This window comes from Bos mutus, chromosome 17 (genome assembly GCF_027580195.1).
Source record: "Bos mutus isolate GX-2022 chromosome 17, NWIPB_WYAK_1.1, whole genome shotgun sequence".
NCBI classification, from domain to species: domain Eukaryota; kingdom Metazoa; phylum Chordata; class Mammalia; order Artiodactyla; family Bovidae; genus Bos; species Bos mutus.
The window spans coordinates 18,866,037-18,890,853 of record NC_091633.1 but is presented as its reverse complement, the minus strand read 5'-3'; the positions used below and the strand labels follow the sequence as shown (position 1 = coordinate 18,890,853).

General features: G+C 44.7%; 1 protein-coding gene across 7 annotated transcripts in view; it reads left to right on the top strand.

Annotated features, from left to right (window-relative positions):
• KDM2B (lysine demethylase 2B) overlaps positions 1 to 24,817 on the top strand; it is a 118,602-nt gene that overhangs the window by 59,783 nt on the left and 34,002 nt on the right. For all 7 annotated transcript variants that reach the window (XM_070386199.1, XM_070386198.1, XM_070386201.1 and 4 more), the window contains one exon: positions 14,064 to 14,150. In XM_070386199.1, the coding sequence (XP_070242300.1) occupies positions 14,064 to 14,150 (87 nt within the window). The remainder of the gene's footprint in view (positions 1 to 14,063; positions 14,151 to 24,817) is intronic.

Here is a 24,817-nt window from a genome sequence, read left to right as displayed (position 1 = left end):
CACTTTCATGCTTTTGAGAAGGAAATGGCAACCCACTCCAGTATTCTTGCTTGGAGAATCCCAGGGATGGGGGAGCCTGGTGGTCTGCCGTCTATGGGGTCGCACAGAGTCGGACACGACTGAAGCGACGTAGCAGCAGCAGCAGCCAACATTAAAAAATCAGAAGAGTAAGTGAAAAAGAAAAAAAATCAAGAGTTATTTAAAATATCTTGGCTATCCTGGCTTATGTTTCTGACTGACTCTGAAAGTGAAAGTTAGTCACTCTTTGTGACCCTATTGACTGTAGCAGCAAGAAATGAGTAACAAATGATCTTATATACCCCAGTCCCCACCATTCCCTACTGCCTTCTGAATGTTGGCTTACCATTAGGCTCACCCATCTCTTTTTGGTATAATCTAGCCAACTTAGCTTATTTATTGACTTAACTTGTCTTCAGAGATATTTATAGTCTTGAGTCTTGTCTGAGGAAAGCCTTTTCAGGCTAAAGAGCTTATAAATTGGGTGGACAAGTCTCCTTAAAGCCCCAGGAAAATCAGAGCCTCTGTTCTCATCTCTGAGTATTGTGTGGCCTGCATGGGGGAAGTGGACCAATCACCTTTTCCAGAGTAGGGAGAGCTACTTCCTGGCTGTCTGGTCAGGCCATCAGCCCCTCCCCGTCCCTAGAGACCCAGAAGAGATTTTGAACCTAAGACTAGCTTCTAGAATGAGTGTGTTGTCACAGAGGGTGAACAGCTTCTTCCTGGCTGCTCGCTATAGGTCCTTTTGTTCTCTCCTCTCAGATGCTGGGGTTTCTTTTGCACTGGCTGAGAAATAAAAGTCAGCTCAGGAATGTGGGTTCCAGATAGAATTCTTAGCTGATGCCCCCTGCTCCCACTACTATTGAACGATTTGTGTTTCTCACCAGTGTTGGTTCCCCCTTGATGATTGATCAGTCATGATCTTTGACTTTTGTGGCAAAAAGATGATGTCTTTTCTTCTGTCTCTTTCTCTGAGGCCTCAGAGATGGCTGCTAATGGTGGCTCATGGTAACCAGACCCCCTGGGATTAGAGACACTCCCCAAAGTATTAATATTAATGTCAGTCTCCAGATGGCTAGGTTTTAGCTTTTATCAGAAATTCATTTTTTTTTCTTTCATTCATAATGTACATTTTTAAATTGTGGTAACGTATATTTACCATTTTCATTATTGATTAATTATACTGACTAGATCACCAGCTTAGAATCTTCAAGAAAGAAGATTTACGATTTTCACCATTTTAAAGTGTACAGTTTAGTGGTGTTAAGCACATTCACAGTATTGTGCAGCCACCACCTCTGTCTAGTTCAGAACTTTTTCATCACCTTAGGCAGAGCCTTATACCATCAGCAGTCAGGCTCTATTTCCCCCCTCACCCCAACCTGCGTTCTGTCTTTATGGACTTATTTATTCTGGATAGTTCACCTGTCTAAGAGTTGTAAGTGTAGGGAGTTCCCTGGTAGCCTGGTGGTTAGGATTTGAGACTTTCACTGCTGTTGCCTGGGTTTTCAGTCCCTGGTTGGGGCAAGCTACGTTGCATGGCCAAGGGGAAAAAAAGAAGTTTTGAGTATAATATTATAATCTTAACTGATTGGTGTTTGTTTTTTTTTTTTTAATAAACATTACAGGTTACAGGATAGAAAATGTCTCCTTCCTCAGTTCTGACTTCCTGGAGAATAACTTCTGTTAGTCATCTGCTGAACATACTTTTGGAGCTTTTTCCCTCACATCCATGTATATAAACATATATATATATATTTTTTTTAATTGGTTCATACTTGCTTTTTGTCCCTTTAAAGCTTCCTTTTTTGTGTCTGTTTCTTTTTAAAACTACTTATTTGTTTTTGTTTGCGCCGGGTCTTCGTCACTACATGCAGGCCTTCTCTAGTTGCAGTGAGCAGGCCTTCTCATTGCGGTGGCTTCTCCTGTTGTAGAACATAGGCTCTGGGCTCACTGGCTTCAGTAGTTGCAGCACGTGGGCTCAGTGGCTGGGGCTCTGGGCTCCAGAGCACAGGCTCAGCAGTTGTGGCTCACAGGCCTAGTTACTCCAAGGCAGGTGGAATAGTCCCAGATCAGGAATTGAACCCCGTGTCTTCTGCATTGGTTGGCGGATTCTTTACCACTGAGCCACCAGCGGAGCCTGACTCTCTTTTAAGACAGTCATTCTGCTAGGGTTGCAGGATGTTGGCCTGTGTGCAACGGGAAAATAGGAAATGGGGACATGAAACATGCTTTCCTTTGATTTCTGTTCTTAGCTGTTTGCTGTGTGGTCTTGAGCAAGTCAATCACCTTTCTGTTTACTTGTATGTCAATCTCAGATATTAGACTAAATGTGCTTTGTTCCTCCAGAGCCCAGATTCTGTGGTTCCTTGGCCATTCAGAAATGTGTAACTGATTGAAATCGGAATATCTTCACTGTAAAATAAGGATAGTAACAGGAACCTAGGGCACTGAATTATTGTGTGGGACAATGAGGTAATGAGCACCTAGCTCTCTTAGTAAGCCCTCGGAGAAAAATTAGCTATTCTTAGACAGCAGGCAAAGGAGAGTCAGACTGGCTCTGACCAGCTCCCCTCCCTTCCCATGCTCTTTCCCTGCCTTTCAGCGTCTCTATCCCTGCTTAAGGGTTAATGATTACCACCTGTATTAGTTTCCTAGCGCTGCTATAACAAAGTACCACAGACTGGCTCAAACAACAGAAATTGTCTCATGGTTCTGGGAGGTAGAAGTCTGAAATCAAAACTATGCTTACTCTGAAGCCTCTACGGGAGGATTTTTCCTCATCTCTTCCAGCTTTTCTTGGTTGCTGGCAATCCTTAGAGTTCCTGGGCTTGTAGCTACCTCACTCCAGTCTCTGCCACAGTTTTTACACTGGCAGTCTGTGTTTTCTGTGTTTCTGTGTGTCTTCTCTTCTCATAAGGACATCAGTCTGTAGATTAGGTCTCATTCTAATCCAGTATGACCCATTTTCCAATTAGGACATACTCTGAAGTTTTACATGCACCTGAATTTTGAGGGGCAAAGATTCCCTGAAGGAGGAAATGGCAACCCCCGCCTCCAGTATTCTTGCCTGGGAAATCCCACGGACAGAAGAGCATGGAGAGCTACGGTCCACGGGGTCGCAGAGAGTCAGACATGGCTGACTTGAGTGTGTGTGTGTGTGTGCACACACACATGTGCTGTTCAATTCAGTGCAGTCTTTTTCCCTTTTCTTTCTTGGATTGGCAACCATTAATCAGTGGACGGACTAGTTCATAGTGAGATGGGAATTGGCCTGCATGCTGTCCTTCCTTAAAGAGTCCATACTTTCAACTAGAACTCAAGGAGAGAGCTTGAGGCTCCTGATGGGAGAGAAGGAGGGCATATGGGCATTACTCTAAATAGTTGTAAATGACTTGAAAATAACCAGATGCATTGCAAGCTTGTGAGGACTTGGGCCTAAGTGCGCAGTCACCACTGAGATAGGACATGGGAGAGTCTTCATTAGATATATTTTTGCCAGGTGATTCTGCATCTGTCCTTGTTAATTAAGATAATACCAAGCTCTCTTTTACATGATTCTGTGCTCCTTTGGCTGCCAGAGTATCTGGCTAGGGGTGGAAACACCAGTGTACTGTGGATAACCATCTTTCTTATTACATGGAACTATGAGGGCCTCACAGAATTATGAGACTGATGGAGTTGTCAGGCCACATGGAATTGTGGGCCCCGCATGGCATTATGGGGCCTCGGAGTTATGCAACTGGTGGAATTGTGAGACTGCATGGAATTATGGGGCTGCATGGAATTATGGGGCCACATAAAACTGTGGGTCTGCATGGAATTGTGGGATTGCATAGAATTGTGGGTCTGTGTGGGATTATGGGACTGCATAGAATTATGGGGCTGCATGGAATTGTGGGTCTGCAAGGAATTATGGGGCTGCATGGAGTTATGGGACTGCACAGAATTATGGGGCTGCATAGAATTGTGGGGCAGAGTGGAATCAAGGAGCTGAAAGAGACAGTGAGGGGTGACTGCTTTCAGGTGTTACTGTTTTTATTTTTAAACACTAAAAAAGAGATCAATGGTATTGCTCTTTCATCAAAACCCAACTAGGAAACAATCCAAAATAAGAGTGCATCACCCAAACAGGTATAATCTTTTAAGACCAAAGGTTCTGGAATCGGGTTGACTCCCCTGCACCATCCATTAATCAGCTGACTGCTCTGGGGGAATGTAGTAAAATAGGGATAGAAGGAATCATGCCTCATCGAGTTTAGTGAGGTGACATATTTAAAAAGCCTTAGAACAGGGCCTTTAAGTACTCAGTGAGCTAGAGCTGAGCTCACTGATACCGTGGAGTGAGAGCAGGCTCATTAAGGGTCAATTGTGAGAGTGTGTGTGAAACTCATGACTGTAAAAGGAAGGTGTGTGCAGCTTTTCTCCCTTGGGGTCATCAGGTCTGCCCCCGAGAACACACCTGCTTATCTAAGTTGCCCTTCCTGGGTCTTGCTCTTTTGTGAAACAGTGAGATGTAGAACCCAGACCTCCAACACTGTTGGCTTTTTAAAAGCCATCATACCCTGCCTGCTTCAGAGGAGCCAGAAGGTGGGAAGCCAGTGGAGGGGCTACAGCTTGTTTTGTTCACCCTGAAGATGACCCAGAGTATAGAAAACAGGGGACAACCAGATTCAGCCTGGTCAGGGGGTCAGGCCTCCAGTCGTCGCTGAGGCTCTTCTGCCTGGGGCTGCATGTTATACTGAGCCCTGGGTTTGGTATTTTGGATGAGCTGTGAACGGATAGAGCATTGATGCAGGGATAAATGAGACAGGCCTGTCACCTAAGCCATATGTATTCTGAGTATGCTGCTGATACCACTTCAGGAGAATGAAGGAGAGCAGTGAGGGGCAGAAGATCTGAGTTCTAGACACCTGTGTACCCCTAGGCCTGAAAAATGGATATGTTGATCCATGCCACTTAGGGGCCCTTGGCTTAAAATTAGCTTCTTGGTCCCTGAATCACATTTTTATCCCCTCTAGTTGTGCAGCTAAATCAGCTTTTAAACTGTCGTTCCAACTAAATAAACTTAAAAAATTTTCCCCCCTATGCTTGCTGGTGCTGCTGCTAAGTTGCTTCAGTCATGTCCCACTCTGTGCGACCCCATAGACGGCAGCCCACCAGGCTCCCCCATCCCTGGGATTCTCCAGGCAAGTACACTGGAGTGGGTTGCCATTTCCTTCTCCAGTGCATGAAAGTGAAAAGTGAAAGTGAAGTCGCTCAGTCGTGTCCGACTCTTAGCGACCCCATGGACTGCAGCCTACCAGGCTCCTCCATCCATGGGATTTTCCAGGCAAGAGTACTGGAGTAGGGTGCCATTGCCTTCTCTGCCCCCTATGCTTAGATCTTGTTAAATGGATGAATTCTGCAAACAGAGAATGGGGACAGCATATCCCAACTGGAAATATGGCATAAGCCAGAAGAGATTGACTAACATTTGTTTCTGCTCCCAGATGGCATGAGTGGTAAAGAACTTGCCAATGCAGAAGACTTTGGCACAGTCCATAGGGTCACAAACAGTCAGAGACTTAGCATGCATGCACGCAACGTTTATTGAGCATTATCCACATGCCAAATACTTTCCATGCGTTATGATCCTGGCAAGGTGGAGACAGTTATTAATCCATTTCTTAGACAGGAACCTGAGTCTCAGTGAGATGTGGTGATTTGCCCAAATCATGTAGCTAATAAGCTTTTAATCATGATGTTTGTTGTTATTTAGTCTCCAAGTTGTGTCCGACTCCTTTTGCGACTCCATGGAAAGACAGGGCTCCTCTAACCCATCAGGCTCCTCTGTCCATGGAATTTTCCAGGCAACAATACTGGAGTGGGTTGCCATTTCCTTCCCCAGGGGAATCTTCCCTACTCAGGGATCGAATCCGAGTCTCATGCATTGGCAGGCAGATTCTTTATCACTGAGCCACCAGGGAAGCTCCCTTTAATTGTGATGCACTATGACATCATATGGTGTGTTCGTTTTCTGTGGGCTGCCATAACAAATGACCACAAACTTGGTGATTAAAACAATAGAAATTGATTCTCTAACAGTTCCAGAGGCTAAAAGTCAGAAATCGAGGTGTGCTCCCTGGGAAGGCTCTGGGGAGGATCCTTCCTTGCTCTTCCAGATTCTGGTATTGCCTGGAGTTCTTTAGCTTGTGGTTGTGTCCTTCCCGTCTCTGCCTCTGTCTTCCCATGGCCTTCTCCTTTATGTCTCTGTTCAAATCTCTCCTTTCTCTTATTTTTAAAACAATTTTATTTATTTTTTGCTGTGCTGGGTTTTTGTTGCTGTGTGGACTATTCTCTAATTGTGGCAAGCAGGGACTACTCTTTGTTGTGGTGCACAGGCTTCTCATTGCAGTTGCTTCTCTTGTTGCGAAGCACAAGCGCTAGGGTACACGGTCTTCAGTAGTTGTGGCTCCAGGCTCCAGAGCACAGGCTCAGTAGTTGTGGCACATGGGCTTAGTTGCTCCGAGGCATGTGGGATAGTCCCAGATCAGGAACCAAACCCTCGACTCCTGCATTGACAGGTGGATTCTTTACCACTGAGCCATCAGGGAAGCCCCCCTCCTTTCTTTGATAAAGACATCAGTCACTGGATGTAGGGTCTACCCTATCCAAAATTACTTCTTGAGACCCCTTAACTAATTACATCTGCTAAGACCCTTTTTCCAAGTAAGGTCACATTCACAGGTACCAGGAATTAGGACTTGAACATATCTTTATTTATTTATTTTTGTCCATACTTCGGGGCTTATGCAGTTCCATGACCCAGGGGTTGAACCTGGGCCCTTGGCAGTGAAAGCACAGAGTCCTAACCACTGGACCACCAGGGAATTCCCTGAACATATCTTCTTGAGAGATGCAGTTCAGCACAGTACAGATGGGTTTTTATAGGCAGGCACAAGAAGAACTAAAGAGCCTCTTGATGAAAGTGAAAGAGGAGAGTGAAAAAGTTGGCTTAAAGCTCAACATTCAGAAAACTAAGATCATGGCATCCGGTCCCATCACTTCATGGCAAATAGATGGGAAACAGTGTCAGACTTTATTTTTTTGGGCTCCAAAATCACTGCAGATGGTGATTGCAGCCATGAAATTAAAAGATGCTTATTCCTTGGCAGGAAAGTTATGACCAACTTAGACAGCATATTAAAAAGCAGAGACATTACTTTGCCAACAAAGGTCCATCTAGTCAAGGTTATGGTTTTTGCAATAGTCATGTATGGATGTGAAGTTGGACTATAAAGAAAGCTGAGCACTAAAGAATTGATGCTTTTGAACTGTGGTGTTGGAGAAGACTGTTGGGAGTCCCTTGGACTGCAAGGAGATCCAAGCAGTCCATCCTAAAGGAGATCAGTCCTGGGTGTTCATTGGAAGGACTGATGTTGAAGCTGAAACTCCAATACTTGGCCACCTGATGCAAAGAGCTGACTCATTTGAAAAGACCCTGATGCTGGGAAAGATTAAAGGCAGGAGGAGAATAGGATGACAGAGGATGAGATGGTTGGATGGCATCACCGACTCAATGGACATGAGTTTGGATAGGCTCTGGGAGTTGGTGATGGACAGGGAGGCCTGGCGTGCTGCAGTTCATGGGGTCGCAAAGAGTCAAGACACGACTGAGCGACTGAACTGAACAAGATGGTTGGGCTGGGGTGGAGGGAGGGATCTTGGGAGACCCAAGGTGCATTGATGCCTGCTTACAGGGGTCCTTACCTGTGGCCAGGAGGGACCCCTGAGACTGCCGAGTTCCCCAACAGCAGCCTGAGCTACTCCATGCCGTGTTGCTCTCCCTCTACAGGCCTGTGGTTAGGGCTTCTTTCCTGATGCTTGCCTCTGCTTTACTGTCACAGTGTTGGTATTTTTAGTCACAGTTATAGATGCAGTTTCTAATTATTAATGCCGCATTCTGGGGAGCATGGGGCCTGAATCCATTGTTGACTAATTAAGCTTTTCGAGAGAAGTTGGCATCAGGAAGAGTGGAAGCCCAGCTTATCCATTGTCTGTGGTTATCTTGTTAGGTCAAAAGCAGGGCAGTTTCTAGCAGAAAGGGCCTGGTGACCCCAGTCTTTCTCTTTCTAGAAACCCGGCCCTGTGGCTTCCTACTAAAAGGCTTGTATGGTATAACCCAAGAGTGCTGGGCTGGTACAGGCACCCAGGCCTCCTCGTCTCTGCTTCTAAGAGCCCCAGGGAGTGTATAAATTCTGGCAGAGCCCAGGGAAGCCAGTGACATGATTCCCTTCAGCGCAATTTATTTCTCAGAGAGAAAATGTCCAATTAGAATAATCTCCTCTTCCTGCAGCCTGTCACATACAAATGAAAACACAATACTTCCCTGAGGGACAGAGCCCAGAGCGCCCCCTGGTGGCCACTGACAGCCACATGTGGAGAGGTATCGCTTCCTTCAGGAAGTGTGTGAGATCCCCGACTGAGGGATACTTGGGGAGGTGTCTATTAATTTTAATTATTATTTATAATTATGTCTTAATTATTAATAATACTTATGACTTCAGTAATAGATTTTTGTAACCAGACATTCCTCTAAAGAGGCCTGCCTCACTTGAATGCTTGTGAGTCACTGACTCCAGCTCTGATAGTGAAATGACAGGAAATCTTGAGACAGTTCAGAAGGAAACTCAAACCAAACCAAGGCAACTATTTTCAATCATACGCAGAGTAGTCTTTGTAAACTGGTCACCCCGTGGCCCAAGCCAGCCCACAGATATATTTGGCTCACAAGTGTTGTTTGTTTTTTATTTTTTTTTAAATTTTCAGTCAGTTGCCAACATTTGAAATTGGAAAGATTTCAAATAAAACTCTGGATCTTTGGTTTCTTCTGAAAATCAGAGATCTAGTGGGGCTTTCATTCCCACAGGAGGTTAGTAGGTTGAAATTAGAAAGCATCTGCTATCTTTAAATAGGGCATGTGATCTCTAGTTTGCCACAGGTGACCACACCACTCTCTGTCTTTCTGGTCCATTTATATTTTTCACTTTACCTGATTGGTTCCTGGAGGCATTTGAGTTTGTCATGCCTAGCCTAGAGTTAAAGGTTGGGATGGGGGTGGGGCAGAAAGTCCTGTGGAAGTCCTCTGCCCCGCCCCCTCCCAACCATATGGCCAGATATCTGTACATGTATTCATAACCATATAAGCTTTGGTTACACATGCACTATCTTCCTGAAAAGCTCTTTTTGTGTTAATGATTTTGGGGGGTGGGCAGGAAACATTTTTAGAAAAAACAAACTGATGTATTGTGGAGGAGGGTGTGAAATTCATATGGGTTAGTAAGAACCATGAAATGTCAGCAAAACTTCATGGTTGTGCAGGCCCAATTTGGTCATGGAAGCCTCTTCTGTGATATGGGGGGCACAGACCTCTTCTGTGATTTGGGGGAGCTGTTTGAGATGCTTTGTAAAGGCATTAGTAGTCAAATTAGTTCTCTCTCTTCTTGGCAAAGAACAGGTGACTGTGATTCATTTCTGTATTTGCGAGTTGAATGGTAACTCTAAGCCCAGATTTTCTCCTAGGTGTCTTTTTAATAATGGGGTAGGATCAGCTGGAGAGGTTGCTGCCATGATCTCCTGAGGCTTTACCGCCCAGTGTTACTCTTTTAGGCTTGTCATCAGATGGACCAGGTCAATGCCGGCTTCTGCCCACCTCTCAGCTCTGTGACCTTGAACTATATCAGTGAACCTCTCAAGGTTAGTTTCTGCTTTTGTGAAACAGGGAGAATCAGTCCTACCCCACAGGTAGGAATTTTTTTTTTTCTTTTTTGGCCGCGCTTGCTAGGTCTTTATTGCAGCGTGCAGGTTTCTCTAGTTGTGGCCTGTGGGCCTCGTTGCCCCACGGCGTGTGAGATCTTAGTTCACAGACCAGGGATTGAACCCATATCCCCTGCATAGAAGGTGGATTCTTTACCACTGGACCACCAGGGAAGTCTCCCAGTTGAGATCATTTTAACGTTTAGGGCAAGCACTCAACAAATGTTCCTAAGAATGGTAGTAAAATTACCTCCAGCTTTGTAGCCTCCTATCAGGGTGCAGACATCGCTGCTCCACCCCAGGGCCACACGTTAGGAAGCTGTGGCTTACCCGAGATCCCACAGGTTGTCCTAGATCTTCTGACTCTAAAACTAGTGTCGTCCCAGGCATAACAGCAAAAGTTTAACTGGAGAGGTAGTATGTGCCCAACTTGTACTTTCTAGAAGGTCTTGAATCCATTCCTTTATTTATTAATGGCTGTGCTGGGTCTTTGTCGCTGCAGGGAGCCTTTGTCTAGTTGTGGCGAGAGAGTGCTGCTCTTTGTTGTGGTACGTGGACTTCTCAGTTTGGAGGCTTCCTTGTTGTGGAGCATGGGCTCTAGGCATGCCTCAGGCTCAGCAGTTGTGGTTCGCCAGCTTAGTTACTCCTCAACATGTGGAATCTTCCCCAACCAGGGATCGAACCCATGTTCCCTGCATTGGCAGGCAGATTTCCAACCACTGGACCACCATTCAGGGAAGTCCTGGATCCATTCCTTAGGGAGGGACTGCTTTGCCCCACTTCTTCCTCCCCAGTTAAAAATAGATAAAAATATTTTAAAATATAATAGTTAAAAATATTGTTTAGTTGCAAAGTAGTGTCTGCACTGTTTTGCAGCCCCGTGGACTGTAGCCCACCAGGCTCCTCTGTCCATGGCATTTCCTAGGCAAGAATACTGGAGTGGGTTGCCATGTCCTCCTCCAGGGGATCTTTCTGACCCAGGCATTGAACCCGAGTCCCTTGCTTTGGCGAGTGGATTCTTCACCCCTCAGCCAGTGGTAAAATATACATAACATAAAATTTTAACCATGTTTAAGCATTCAGTTCAGTGACATTAAGTACATTTCCATTGTTGTGCAACCATCACCATCCGTAGCCAGAGCTTTTTGATCTTCCTGAACTTAAAACTCTATATCCAGAAAAAAAATTAAAGAAAATCCCCTCCATATCCATTAAACAGTAACTCCCCACTTGTCCCCTCCCCCCACCCATGGCTACCAGCTTTCTACTTTACGCTTTTATGAATTTACTGCTTTAGGCACCTCATATTAGTGGCTTCATGTGGTTCTTGTCCTTTTGTGTTTGGCTTATTTCACTGAGCGTAACGTCGTTCAGGTTTATCATTGTTATAGCATGTGACAGAATTCCCTTCCTTTTTCAGGCTGTATAATATTCCATGGGTTGTATGTTATCCATTTATCCATCCGTGGACACTTGGGTTGTTCCTGCTGTTTGGCTGTTGTGAACAGTGTTACTGTGAACATGGTTCCATTCCCTTTTCAGAGACGGGCTGAATGATGCCAAGGTTAAAGAGCCAAGGTCATCAAGAGCCTCCAGCCCTTCCTGGCTGAGTGCTAGTCAACAGTTCCCTTCCCCCCTTGAGCCCTGCCCTTCTCATCTGCCCTGTGGAAATGGTCGTTCATCCCACAGGGTGGCCAAGAGGATTGGATGAGAGTGTGGACATGCGATGTTTATTATGGTGCCCGCTGCGGAGCAAGACCTCAGGGCCTCTTACTCCCATCCTTTCATTCAACACAATGTGAGGTGCCTGCCCTCCTGATGTGTACATTCTCTCAACCTGGCTGCTTCCACCTACTCCTAGAGGTGGACCAAGGTGGGGAGAGGGCTGTGGAAATGGCCCATTCGGATGCAACTTCTGAGGGGTGCAGTGTCTGTGAAAGCCATAATTTAAAAAATGAAGCTGATAAAAAGTTGATTTGCTTTTTATCATCACCAGGAATTGGCAGCTCTAAACAACGTCAGTGGAAATTCCCTGGCAATCCAGTGGTTAGGACTCTGCGTTTCCATTGCTGGGGTCACGGGTTCTTTATCCTTGATTGGGGAACTAAGATTTGGTGGTGCATCCAAAAAACCCCAAAACAAACAAACAAAAAACAATGTTAGTGGTCAAATACTCCCTCCTCCAGGCACGATCGCTGCCACTGCCCCAGCTTTTGGTTGCCTCTGATGCTCCATGTGAAGTCCATACCGGAGATGAATCGTGTCTGCTTGTTTCCCTTCTGTTGTATTATTTTTTAAATATGCTGCATAGGTGTTAGCAAAATTGGCAGCCTAAGAATCCTGTTTTCCTTTATTGTAACTGTTACTACTGTCTTATTAGCATTTTTAAAATGATTATTTTCTCATCGCTATTGTTTTAAAATTATTTTAAAATTGTTTTAGAAGTGTAATTGTTGATTTGTGTTTTAGAACAGTTTTAGATTTTCAGAAAAATTCTGCACATAATACAGAGTTTCCACATACCCTACACCCTATTTCCCCAAGTTACTAACATCCTACCTTAATATGGTGCATTTGTTACTTCTAATGAAACATTATTGATACATTGTTGTTAAGTGTATAATTTATTCACTTTTCCTCAGTTTTTCCTTGTGTGCTTTCTCTCACCCCTTGGCTGTGATAGTCTCTCAGAGTTTGCTTGTGTGTGTCAACCTTGACAGATTTGAGGTCAGACATTCAGCAGAAAGTCCCTCTTTGGGGATTTGTGGCTTCATTTTTTTAAGATATTTACTGGAGGCTTCCCGTAGGTTAGTCATTGTGTAAGGCTGGGGGATATCGCAGTGAACCAAGACATTTTATAAAAACAGCGTTTATAAATCATTGACGTTGACTGTTGGACTTGGAGAAAGTTGTACGTGCTAAGAATTGAACCCGGAGCCCAAGCCCCTGACCTTGCTGTTGGCCTCCTTCCGTGGGAAGAGGAGGGAGTTATTCAGGCGTGTTTGAGGTAATAAAGCACAGTTTGAAAAATCAGGCAACCAATTGAAAATTAAAGCAGGAAAATCAGGAGAATAAATTAGAAGTGAATTGGATTCTTTCTGGTGAAGACTAGGGAAAGTGAGTTAAAATCATCTTCACCTACATTTATCTTCTGAGCTCTTTTGCACTTCCTGTTAAGTGCTGCTATGCAACTTACTCTGTCCTTGGATGTCTCTGCAGGAGTGTTTTTTGTGCAATCCAAAAATTAGTGGTTGGGGTCAGAATAAACCAGTAACAGTTCCCTGTCCATCCCTCAACACTTTCTTATGGTATGGTGCGGATTCAGCCCCAAATCCCATGTGGATGCATCCCATGACATGGTCATGGGGCAGGAAGTCTGGTGCCGTAGAGCAGGGTTCAAGGCTCTGCCCTCTTGGTCTGGGATGGCATCCAAGTCCTTTGAGCATTTCTGAATCTTGGTTGCCTTACTGGATAGGGATAATTCAGCAGAGTGACATCTTACACCTTGAGGTTCTGCAGTTGGCTGCACACAACACCAAAAGCTGCTAAAGTCAGGATTACCCTGTAAAGCATTGAAACCACCTACAAAGGAGTGACCATGAAGTGCCACGAGGGAGACCTGCACAAAGTCCGGCTGTGTCCATCACAGCCCATTTTTTTCTGCCATCATTTGTCCGTTGACTGAGTACTTATGTTTAGGGACCTTGATGCAAAAAACAAAGACATGTCTTTACACACCAGGATGAGAGGACCTAGGGCGTACTTGCTGACTGGTGAAAAACCAGAGTCAGGGCTCATCGGTGAGACCTCATGTTTGCTTTGTTTGTTTCTCTGAGGACATAGTTGAATTCTTGTACGTTAGAGGATTTATTAGACCGCTGCCCAGCAAGCACCTCCCAGAGGACGGTGTAAGGATTAAAGGAGGCTGGGTCCATGAGAGTCTTTGGTGCTCTGGACAAATGTTTGTTGTCGTATGGTCAGTGAGCAATATGTTCGTGGCAGTCTCAGGGAGGTGGGCGATTTGCTTTTTAAAAACTTTTTTGGAGAAGGGGATGTTTTGTGTTTTACGGAGCCTGGGGAACCCTGGCAACTTGGTTTCTATTGAGCATGTGAGTATTGGTGGAGTCAGGGGGCAGGCAGTGAAGCTGCAGAGAACTTTGTCTTTTGCTGGGTAAGGGCCAGCCTCCACTCCCTTCAGAGACATCTCCTGTACCCTGGGCTAATATGGCTCCTTTGCTTGACTACAGAATGTCCTGAAGGAGCACGCGGAGGACGACCCCAGTCTGGCCATCACTGGGGTCCCCGTAGTCACTTGGCCAAAGAAGACTCCAAAGGTAAGACACAGATCACCCACAGCTGGGAGACCGTATCCACTGCTTTTTCACATCTCCTGTAAGATGAATGTCGGCAGCTTTTCAGGGGGAACTCCAGGGAGAGGCCTCCGAGTCCATATGAATGGTGCTGGTGATTTTTTTTCCTTGCAAGTTTTTGTTTTTCCAAGGGGGATCATTTCCCCTTGCTGTGGAAACTGCAGGCAGTGCCCCTTTGTGGTCACGCAGAAAACTGCAGGGAAATGATACCTCACCTTTGCCTGTCACTAGATGATCTTTCTTCTTTTCCTCCCCTCTCTCCTTGCTTCTCTATCTCCGTCCTTCCTTTGTCCTCCAGCTGCTTCATGGGCTGTTTTCTCCTTTTTTAAAAAAATTTTTATGTATTTGACTGTGTCTGTTTTAGTTGAGGCACGTGGAATCTTTAGTTGCAGCATGTAGTATCTTGTTCCCTCACCAGGGACCAAACCCAGGCCCCCTGCATTGGGAGCAGAGTCTTAGCCACTAGACCACAGTGAAATCCCTGTTTCACCACAGGAAATCTGTTTTCTCCTCTTTTCAAAGTTAAATTTTTTCCTCTTTCTGAATGGATCCTTGGGAATTCCCTGGAAGTCCAGTGGGTAGGACTCTGTGCTTCCACTGCAAGGGACACAGGTTCAATCCCTGGTCAGAGAATTAATATCCTGCATGCCTTGCAGTGTGACCAAAAAACAAAAACCATAGGAAGGGTTGATGCTTACCATGAAAAACTCTAATCAAACAGGAATGGACAAGGATGCTGAGAAGAGTAGTAGTACTGTCACTGAGAACTTAGTCATCTACATGCCCTGTTTTATTTAGACTCCCACAATCCAGTGAATAGACTTATGATTTGTTTTACCAATGGGGAAACCGAGGCTTAAAAAGGCGAAGTTACTTGTTAGGTTACTTGGCAGAGCCGAGGATGCAAACATAGGTCTAACTGACGGCAGAGACCTAACTTTCAACCAATACCTGCCCCAGTGTCTTCCGTCCAGAGAAAACCAATAACATCTTGGTGTATCTAGGGTGGGATATATATATGTGAACCCATTCATCTGTCATCAGTCTGTCTTGGCTTCCTCACTTTCTTGAGCAAGTCATATGAGTTCCAAGAGCCTTGCTTCCTCATTTGTAGAAAGGTGTTATACCGGCACCTACTTTGAGTGGTCATTGTGAGGACTAAAAATAACACATGCAGAGTCCATAGGACAAGGGCTGACTCATGGTAAGTTCTCCAAATGTTGGTTGTAAACTAAGCAGCCTTCCTGTTGATGGGTATTTTGCTAATTTCTGATTTTTTACTGTTATAAAAAACACTGAGAGGAACTTTCTAGAACTTTCTCAATCTGTACTGTCCAAAAGGCCATGAGCCATGTGTGGCTATTAAGCACTTTAGATACAGCAAGCTTAAATTAAGAGGTGCTGCCGGTATAATATACATAACAGATTTTAAAGACAATATAAAAAATAACAGTGTACAATACCGCATATATTGATTGCATGTTGAAATTAGGGTTGCCAGATTTGAAAAAGGAAGCTCATTTAAATTTGAACTTCAGATTTTCAGACAATTAAACAGACAGCTTTTTAGTTTAATATGTCCCATATATTACATGGGATATATTTATGCTAAAAAAGTTTTTGTTCTTTTCTGAAATGTAATATGGCTGTATTTTTATTTGCTGAATCTGGCAACCCTCATTGAAATGATCATATTTGTGTGTTAGTCACTCAATTGTGTCCGACTCTTTGTGACCCCATGGACTGTAGCCTGCCAGGCTCCTCTGTCCATGGAATTCTCCAGGCAAGAATACTGGAGTGGGTTGCCATGCCCTCCTCCAGGGAATCTTCCCGTCCCAGGAATCAAACCTGGGTCTCCTGCATTGCAGGCAGATTCTTTACCATCTGTGACCAGGGAAGCCCGATAATCCATTAAACAAAATGGATTATTAATACTCATTTCACCTGTTTCTTTTTATCTTTTAAAGAGTGGCTTCAAGTACTTATGTGGCTCACATTATGTTTCTGTTGGACATTGCTGTTCTGGGTTATCCTGTTAACCTTTTTGATTATCTTTGATTATCTTCCTAAATGTGGACTTGTTAATGGAGAGAAGGCACCCAATTCCTTGTGGGTGTTGAATTCTGATTCTGTCTGAAGCTTAGTGGGAACTGAAGTGGCCATAGGATTGAAAAGGATTTGCCTCCACATCTTCTACCTTTAGCTCCCCGATCTGTGGACATGCGTGGGGTTTCAGAGCTGACTTTCCCCTAAATGGGCAGAAATATAAATGTCATTTGTCGGATCACAGACTGTACTTGCACACATGGCACCTTGAAATAGCCCAGCCAGGCCCCATGGTTGCTTTGAACTTGTAGAGGATACCGTGGCTTTGCCTTGCTGCCGGCTTCCCTCATGGTGGAAGAACTGCTTCGTGGAATGGATTGGCGTTTGTAGAACATGGGCTTCAAAAGGAACCCACTTGGCATTGTTCACTGTAATCTCAGAGTTGATGGAGGTGTTCAGACCAGCCTTTCTGGAGATCACTTCAGGATCATAAATGTGCCCTGTCTTCTGCTTCTAGGCGTTTTTTTTTTTTTTATTCAAACCTCTGCCCCCTTTCCTCTTAAGGTCTGTAAACAAGAAGCTGGCTTCTGGGGGCAGTAGTTCTTATTGAAGTTTCCTCTGGAGGATTGGTTTATAAGCATGGGACTATAATGCATGGCTGGTGTCAACATGGGTCGGAGAAGTTGGAACCCTTAGGCAGGTTGGGAAAGAGTGGGTGGGAGGGAGAAGAGCGAGCCTTTGACATTTAACAATGCTCATGGTAGCAGGCATTTCTTTTTTTTTTTTTAATCTTATAATAAATAAGACTCCCATACTTTATGGTTCTCCCACTTAAAGTGTATAGTTAAATGTTTTTAATATATTGAAAATATTCAGAGTTGTGGAACCATCCCCACAACCACAATCTTCATTTTAGAACATTTTCTTACCCCTTAGAAGAAACTCCATCCACAGTCAGTTCCCCTTCCCCCAACCCCTGGAAACTTTCTGTCTCCATGGATTTGCCTATTCTGGACATTTCATATAAATAGAATTATACAGTATGTGGCCTTTTGTGACTACTTTCACTTAGCAGAATGTTTCCAAGGTTCATCTCCATTGTGCATCTATCAGTATTTTATGCCTTTATAGGGTTGAATAATATTCCATTGTACGGATGGACCACAGTCCGTTTATCTGTTCATCTGTCCAAGGGCATTTGTGCTCTTTCTCCCTTTTGGCTATTGTGATTGATTCCATGAATAATTTATGTACAGGTTTTTATGTGAAGTTATGTTTTCATTTCTCTTGGGTAGAAACCTAGGCATGCAATTGGCTTGCTGCTGCTGCTAAGTTGCTTCAGTCGTGTCCGACTCTGTGTGACCCCATAGAGGGCAGCCCACCAGGCTTCCCCGTCCCTGGGATTCTCCAGGCAAGAACACTGGAGTGGGTTGCCATTTCCTTCTCCAGTGCACGAAAGTGAAAAGTGAAAGTGAAGTTGCTCAGTCGTGTCTGACTCTGTGCGACTCCATAGACAGCAGCCCACCAGGCTCCTCCGTCCACAGGATTTTCCAGGCAAGAGTACTGGAGTGGGTTGCCATTGCCTTCTCCATGCAATTGGCTTGCCAGATGGTAACTCTATGAGGAACTGCCAGACTGTTTCCCAAAGTGGCTACAGCATTTTGTGTTCCCCTCGGCAATTACAAGAGTTCCAATTTCTCCACATCTTCACCCAACACCTATTGCCTATCTTTTTTTTTTCAGTTAAAAAAATTTTTGGCTGCATGTGCCACGCAGCATATGGGATCTTAATTCCCTGACCAGAGATGGAACCCATGCCCCCTGCACTGGAAGCTCAGAATCTTAACCACTGGACACCACGGAAGTCTCATATTGCCTGTCTTTTTCATTAGAGCCATTCGAGTTTTTTTTCCTATGAATTATTTGAAGTTAATTGTATGAGTTTGCAAGGGCCAGCATAACAAAATACCCCAGACTGAGGGGCTGAAATGACAGAAAAATTAATTTTCTCACCTTTATGGAAGCCAGAAGTCTGAGATCAAGATGTCAGTTGGCAGGATTTATTTCTTCTGAGGATTCTCTCCTTGGTTTATAGATGGCCGTTGTCTCTCTGCGTCTTCACATGGTCTTCCTTTTGTGCATGTTCTAATCTCCTCTTCTTATAAGGACACCATTTATACTGGAGAAGGCAATGGCACCTCACTCCAGTACTCTTGCCTGGAAAATCCCATGGACGGAGGAGCCTGGTAGGCTGCAGTCCATGGGGTCGCTAAGAGTTGGACACGACTGAGCGACTTCACTTTCACTTTTCACTTTCATGCATTGGAGAAGGAAATGGCAACCCACTCCAGTGTTCTTGCCTGGAGAATCCCAGGGACGGGGGAGCCTGGTGGGCTGCCGTCTACGTGGTCGCACAGAGTCGGACACGAATGAAGTGACTTACCTTACCTATTACCTCATTAAAGACCTATCTCTAGGGACTTCCCTGGTGGTACAGTGGTTAAGACTCTACGCTTCCACTGCAGGGGACCCTGTTCCATCCCTGGCCAGGGAACTAGATCCTGCATGCTGCAATTAAAAAAAAAAATGCATGGTGCAATGAAAGAGTGAAGATCCCTTGTGCTGTAACTAAGACCTGGTGCAGCCAAATTAAAAAAAAAAAAGACCTATTTTCAAACACAGTCACATTCTGAAGTGCTGGGGGTCAGACTTCAACATATGGATTTGAGGAGGACACAGTTTAGTCCATAACATGTATTACACATTATACAAAAAGGAATAAATCATATAATAATGAATATCATGATTCCCCCTTCAACTGTAGAAATAAATTATCTCCGGTATAACCAAACCCCCGTGTATTCCTTCTAAATGTATGCAACAGTTCTGAGGTCTTATTGAATTCTTACAATGAGGCTGGGAGGATGGGATTATCTTCATGAGGCAGCTGAAACTGGAGGTTCAGAGAGGTATGCTGGTAAGTCTGAGGCCACCCAGCTTATGAATCTAAGGTGTTCATCCCCAGATTTGTCCCTGCGCCTGAGGAACTCTCTCAGACGTGGCGGAGGGCAGGGGGAGGGGCGGCCGGGTGCCGTATTTATGCGTTTCCTGGCTGGTGGGGTTAAGAAGTTAACAGGAAAGGAAGAAGTAAGTGCACGACTGACTGCCTGGGCCGCCCAGGTCTCTCGATTCCCAGGTTTGCAGTCCGCTTCCTCCCAATTTGATGCAGGTTGGCTTGAAAGATCAAGGGTGCTCATTGAGGCTGTCAGGATGCGAAGTCAGGAGCGGTCCGGGTCTGTCTCAGGTTACTTAAATAATTAATGCTAAATGATGATTAGCAAGAAATGCTTTGATCTCCCACCTTGCCTCCTGGAGAACAAAGTCCCTTTCTGGAACTGATTAGGTGCCATGAGGTCATTTCTGATGTGGCGTCTTTCAAATCAGAGATGCTACTGAATCACCCTTGGTCACAGTCCCCCAACCCCCACTCCACTCCATTGGCTGTTTTCACCAGTGGTGATGGATTTGTTTTGATCCGTCTATACTCTGGCCACTTCCTTTTATGACCAAGTGGTAAGATTTGGAGCGGGGGTGGGGTTGTCTGTGACCTTAGAGCCAAACTGAGGGAACTGAACTACTTTGAGGCCCGACTTCTGACCTCAGCCTTATTAGTGTGTTGACCTCCCTCACAGCAGCCAGACGCTTCTACCGGGCCAGGCTGCAGGTTGGTTCCCAGAAAAGGAAACCGAGGAAGGAGGTGAGAGGAAGCCACGGTTTTCCTGGAAAGAGAACAGGTTGATGCATCTGCTTCTTAATCTCTAGTGGCCAAACCAGGCTGCCTCTTGAATTTCAATTATTGTCAATTTTTCTGGAGTGGAGGAGCAGAGAGGCTGCAGAGTGTACCAAGAACCCTGACAGCGACATGGGGACAGCCCTCTACAGCAGTTAGTGGATCAGCTTCCTTACGGGGACGTCACCGGAACCACGGGAGGAAGACAGACACACACACAGCTGACATCTGTGTCATGCTTTAGTTCTGCTCTTCCCCTTCCTCCATACTTGGGCATTTAGATCTGGGAGGCCTGATAAATCTGGGGTCCCCCCGGAGCATCACACACAGCCTCTCCCTGAAGGATAGTCACCTAAGTCATTAAAAGAGGCCCCCATGTTCCCCCTCCTGTTCCCACTGCCCTGCTCCCAGCTCCTGTCTCCCCCAAGTAATTAAGTTGATGGTGTACAGTTGAGGAGGAGGATAATGCCTGCCATTTATTGTTGCCTGCTCAGGGCCAGATCATTTCCTATAAAGGCCGTGTGGCCTCATGAGGACCCATGCTCAGGCTGGTGACATCTGCTTTACCTGGGAAATGTTTTTTTTTTTTTTCTAAGTTGTTTCCTGGGCTCCCCTGAGACACTCTTATTCATTAGGTGTTGATGGGGCCTAGGAATCTGCACTTGTTAAATGCTTCACAGGTAATTCTCATGCACAATGAGGCTGAGCTCTGGAGTCAGGTACATCTGGACTCCTGGCTCTGCCAGTTACTAACTGTGTGGTCATGGGACAGTCTGAGCCTTAGTTTACTCACCTATGGAAAGGGCTCATAGCGCTTTCCTACAAGGTTGCTGTGAGGGGCTGTCTGCAGAATGCCTCTATAGTAGCCCTTCATCCGGAGAAGGCAATGGTACACCACTCCAGTACTCTTGCCTGGAAAATCCCATGGACAGAGGAGGCTGGTAGGCTGCAGTCCATGGGGTCGCTAAGAGTCTGACTCGACTGAGCGACTTTACTTTCACTTTTCACTTTCACGCATTGGAGAAGGAAATGGCAACCCACTCCAGTATTCTTGCCTGGAGAATCCCAGGGACGGGGGAGCCTGGTGGGCTGCCATCTCTGGGGTCGCACAGAGTCGGACGCGACTGAAGCGACTTAGCAGCAGTAGCAGCAGCCCTTCCATCAGTGATAGCAATTAGGCTTTTTCATAGTTCTGTTAGTAAATAATAATCCCGAATCTGCCCATCTAGAAGGCAGAAATAGAAGACACTGGAGGCGGAGCTGGGTCAGAAGCAGGTGATTAGTTTAGAGACATTCCCCATCTCTACATGATTACTGGCTGATGCAAAAACTCAGTCTCAGGCAAGGCCCTGAATGGCTCAATTTCGCAGAGGTGGTCACAGCTGGCATTTCCCTAAAGGGGGCTGGTTTAAGAAACTGGTTCTTTATGCCTTCTGCACTCCACTGGAGGGAGGAACCCTAGGCCTGTGAGCAGAAGGGTAACTTGTCTTAGAATGTTCGTGAGAGCAGCCTTGGAGATCAGGAACAGGCAGCGGGGAGACCAGCAGCAGGGGCTGTAGGGCGGAGAGGCACAATCCAGGACCCCCACCTAGAGTCCCCAGGGCTTCCCTAAGTGACAGCTAAGTCATCTGTGGAGTTTGGAGGCCAGCAGGTTCCCAGGAGCACAGACAGTAAAAACCCCTGATCACAGAATACCCACAAGAGATGGTCTGCTCATTCTGGATAATGTTGCCTCCAACATCAGCAAGAGAAAAATCCCATTGATGGTCAAAGAACGCCACCGTTTCTTAGAAGCTGGGACCCCAGGTCTCTGACCAGATATATGATCTCTGATTCCAGAATCCGTAATCTCTGAACCATATGACTGGGATCCTATCAGAGCCCCCTGCCTTTTTCAGTCGAACCCAACGATGCTCTGTAAATTGAGCCTCTGTTCAACTCCCCTCCGTGACCTGGTGGGAGGGTGCCAGGATGCCATTTCATTTCCTGCTAAGATCCTGACTGATAGACAGACTTCCCGTTTTCTCCTTCTGCTGGACATCCACATTCTACTCTGCATTTTTTAGAATTTTATTTATTTTTGGCTGTGTTGGGTCTCTCTAGTTGTGGTGAGCAAGACGACTGTTTGTTGCGGAGCACGGGCTCCAGGCTCAAGGACTCAGTAGCTGTGGTACATGGGCCTAGTTGCCCCCAGGCATGTTCGATCTTCTTGGACTAGGGAACCCATGTCCCCTGCAATTTCAAGGCCGACTCTTAACCACCAGGGAAGTCCCTATACTCTGCATTTTGCTGCATATCTGTCTTAAGCTTCCATTAGCTTCTTGAGACTGGAGCTCATCTTATTAATTTTTTTCTCATCCTTTTTTGTATCCTGTCATGCAAGATTGGTCCCAGAAAATGTTCAGTGAATGAATGAACTTGATAGCAAGGTTTCCCCAGAGCTTCTAGAAGATGAAGTTGTACTCAGTCAGTTCAGTCTCCTTGCTGTCTTTTACCTGCTCTCCAGATGCCTCAGAGTCATCACTAGTGAAAGTAAGCCTCTCTCCTTACTTTAATTTGTGTGTCCCAGTTGCAGCCAGTAAAAGAATGGTGAATAGAAGAGCACTATGAAAGGCTGTTGGTCTTCCCTGGACCCTTTTGTCCCTCACATTTAAGCATCTCCCTTCATCCTCTTGGACTTAAAAAGATCTTATCTCTCACCTGGAACTTTTCAGCTATCAACTGTATCATTTTATTGAAACTTTAAGACAGTGATCAGCTGAAATAACCTGTAATTAAAGTCTGCAGCCCAGGATTTCTTTCTTAGTCTGATAACCTGCTTGGCTGCTTGTGTTAATAATGCCAAAGACAAATTCTTGGAAAGCAATCGAGATACCCAGGGCTTTCCTGCCTTTGGTGGAGTAATTAGAAGGCCTGGCTGGCACTGTAAGTGATTGCTTGCCATTATCATGGTTTTATTTCTAGAACAGTGCTCTATCCTTCAGGCTTTTCCTTTTTTTTTTTTATCAAATGGCATTGTATATTTCCTGTTTCAAAGGAGGATACTTGATCATTGACGTTGGAAGTAAGTTGTGACAGCCCTCCCCACCCCAACCCCTGCGTGTCTAATCTGGCTTTATCAGGAAGATGGATGTGTGTGCAACCAAGTGATGTTGTCAGATAGTCTGCTCCCCAAATGTAGGTGATCTAGAGAAAAAAGGGGCACAGTTAAGTGAATACAGGTGAAATATTTGCTTTATTTAAGTTTGCTTCCTGTTACAAAAAGGGGAAGAGGAAGTCCATTTGTTGGGACAAGGGGAACTTTAATTATATACAAAGAAAATAGGTAGAAAGTGAAAGCTCTGGTAAAACCTGCTCTAAGTCACTCACCTTCTTCAATGAATGTAAATGACTAAACAGCAAAGCATGTTGCAGGAATTCAGAGATAATCTCCCTTAAAAGAATGATTTTGGGAGGGAGTATTTAAATTCATTTCTCTCTTAGTTAATATTTATGGGACAAGATGGCAGGAAGGGTTGTGTTGGGGACTGCTCTGGGGAAACTTGTTGGTTTGAGTGTACCCAGTTGATTGATTCTTCTCGGGGAGGGTGTTCTTTTATTTCTTTTTACTTATTAGTTTATTTTTTAAAATTGAAGTATAATTGATTTACAATGTTGTGTTCACTTCTGGTGTACAACAGAGTGATTCATTTTTGTATAGTAAATATTACACATTTTTCAGATTCTTTTCCATTATAGGTTATTGCATGATATTGAATATAGTTCCCTATGCTATACAGTAGGACTTGTTGTTTACTTATATATAGTAGTTTGTATCTGCTAATTCGTAATTCCTAATCTACCTCTCCCCACTCCTTTCCCCTTTGGCAACCATAAGATTTTCTATGTCTGTGAGTCTGTTTTGTAAATATGTGCACTTGTACCATGTTTTACGTTCCACATATAAGTGATATCAGATGAATTTTGTCTCTCTCTGACTTTCTTCCCTTAGTATAGTAATCTCTAGGTCCATCTTTTTATTTTATCTTTTATCACATTTCCTTAAATTGTGGGAAAGAGACAGCATAAAATTGACTATGTTAGCTATTTTGGGGTGTACTTGAGTGGCATTTTGAGTGTATTTTGGGTGGCATTGAGTACATTCACATTGTTGTTAACCATCACCACCATCCGTCTCCAGAACTTTTTCATCATCTGAAACTGGAATTCTTAATCCCTTAAACACTAAATCCCCATTCCCCCATGTTCTACTTTTTTTATCTCTGTGAATTTGACTCTTCTAGATGCCATGTATAAGTGGAATCATACAGTGTTTGTCTTTTGTGACTGGCTCCTTTCACTTAGCATGTCTTCAGGGTTCATCCATGCTGTAGCATGTGCCAGAATCTCTTTCCTTTTTAGAGCTGAATGGTTTTCCATTGTATGTATATACATTTTATTTACCCATTTATCTGTCGATGGGCACTTGGGTCACTTCCACCTTTGGCTGTTATAAATAATGCTGCTGTGAAAAGAGGTGAGTGAAAATCTTTTCAAGTCCTTATTTTCAGTTCTTTTGGGTACATACCTAGAAATGAAATTGCTGGAATCATAGGATAATTATGTTTTAATTTTTGGAGGGGCTGCCATACTGTTTTCCACAGTGACTGCATCAAGCATTCCTATCAACAGTGCACAAGGAGTTCCAGTTTCTCCACATCCTGGCTATTGTTATTTTCTGTTTGTTTGTTTTTCATAATAGCCTTCCTAATGGGTATGTTGTTTTTCAACTAACTTTATTTTTTATGTTCAAGTA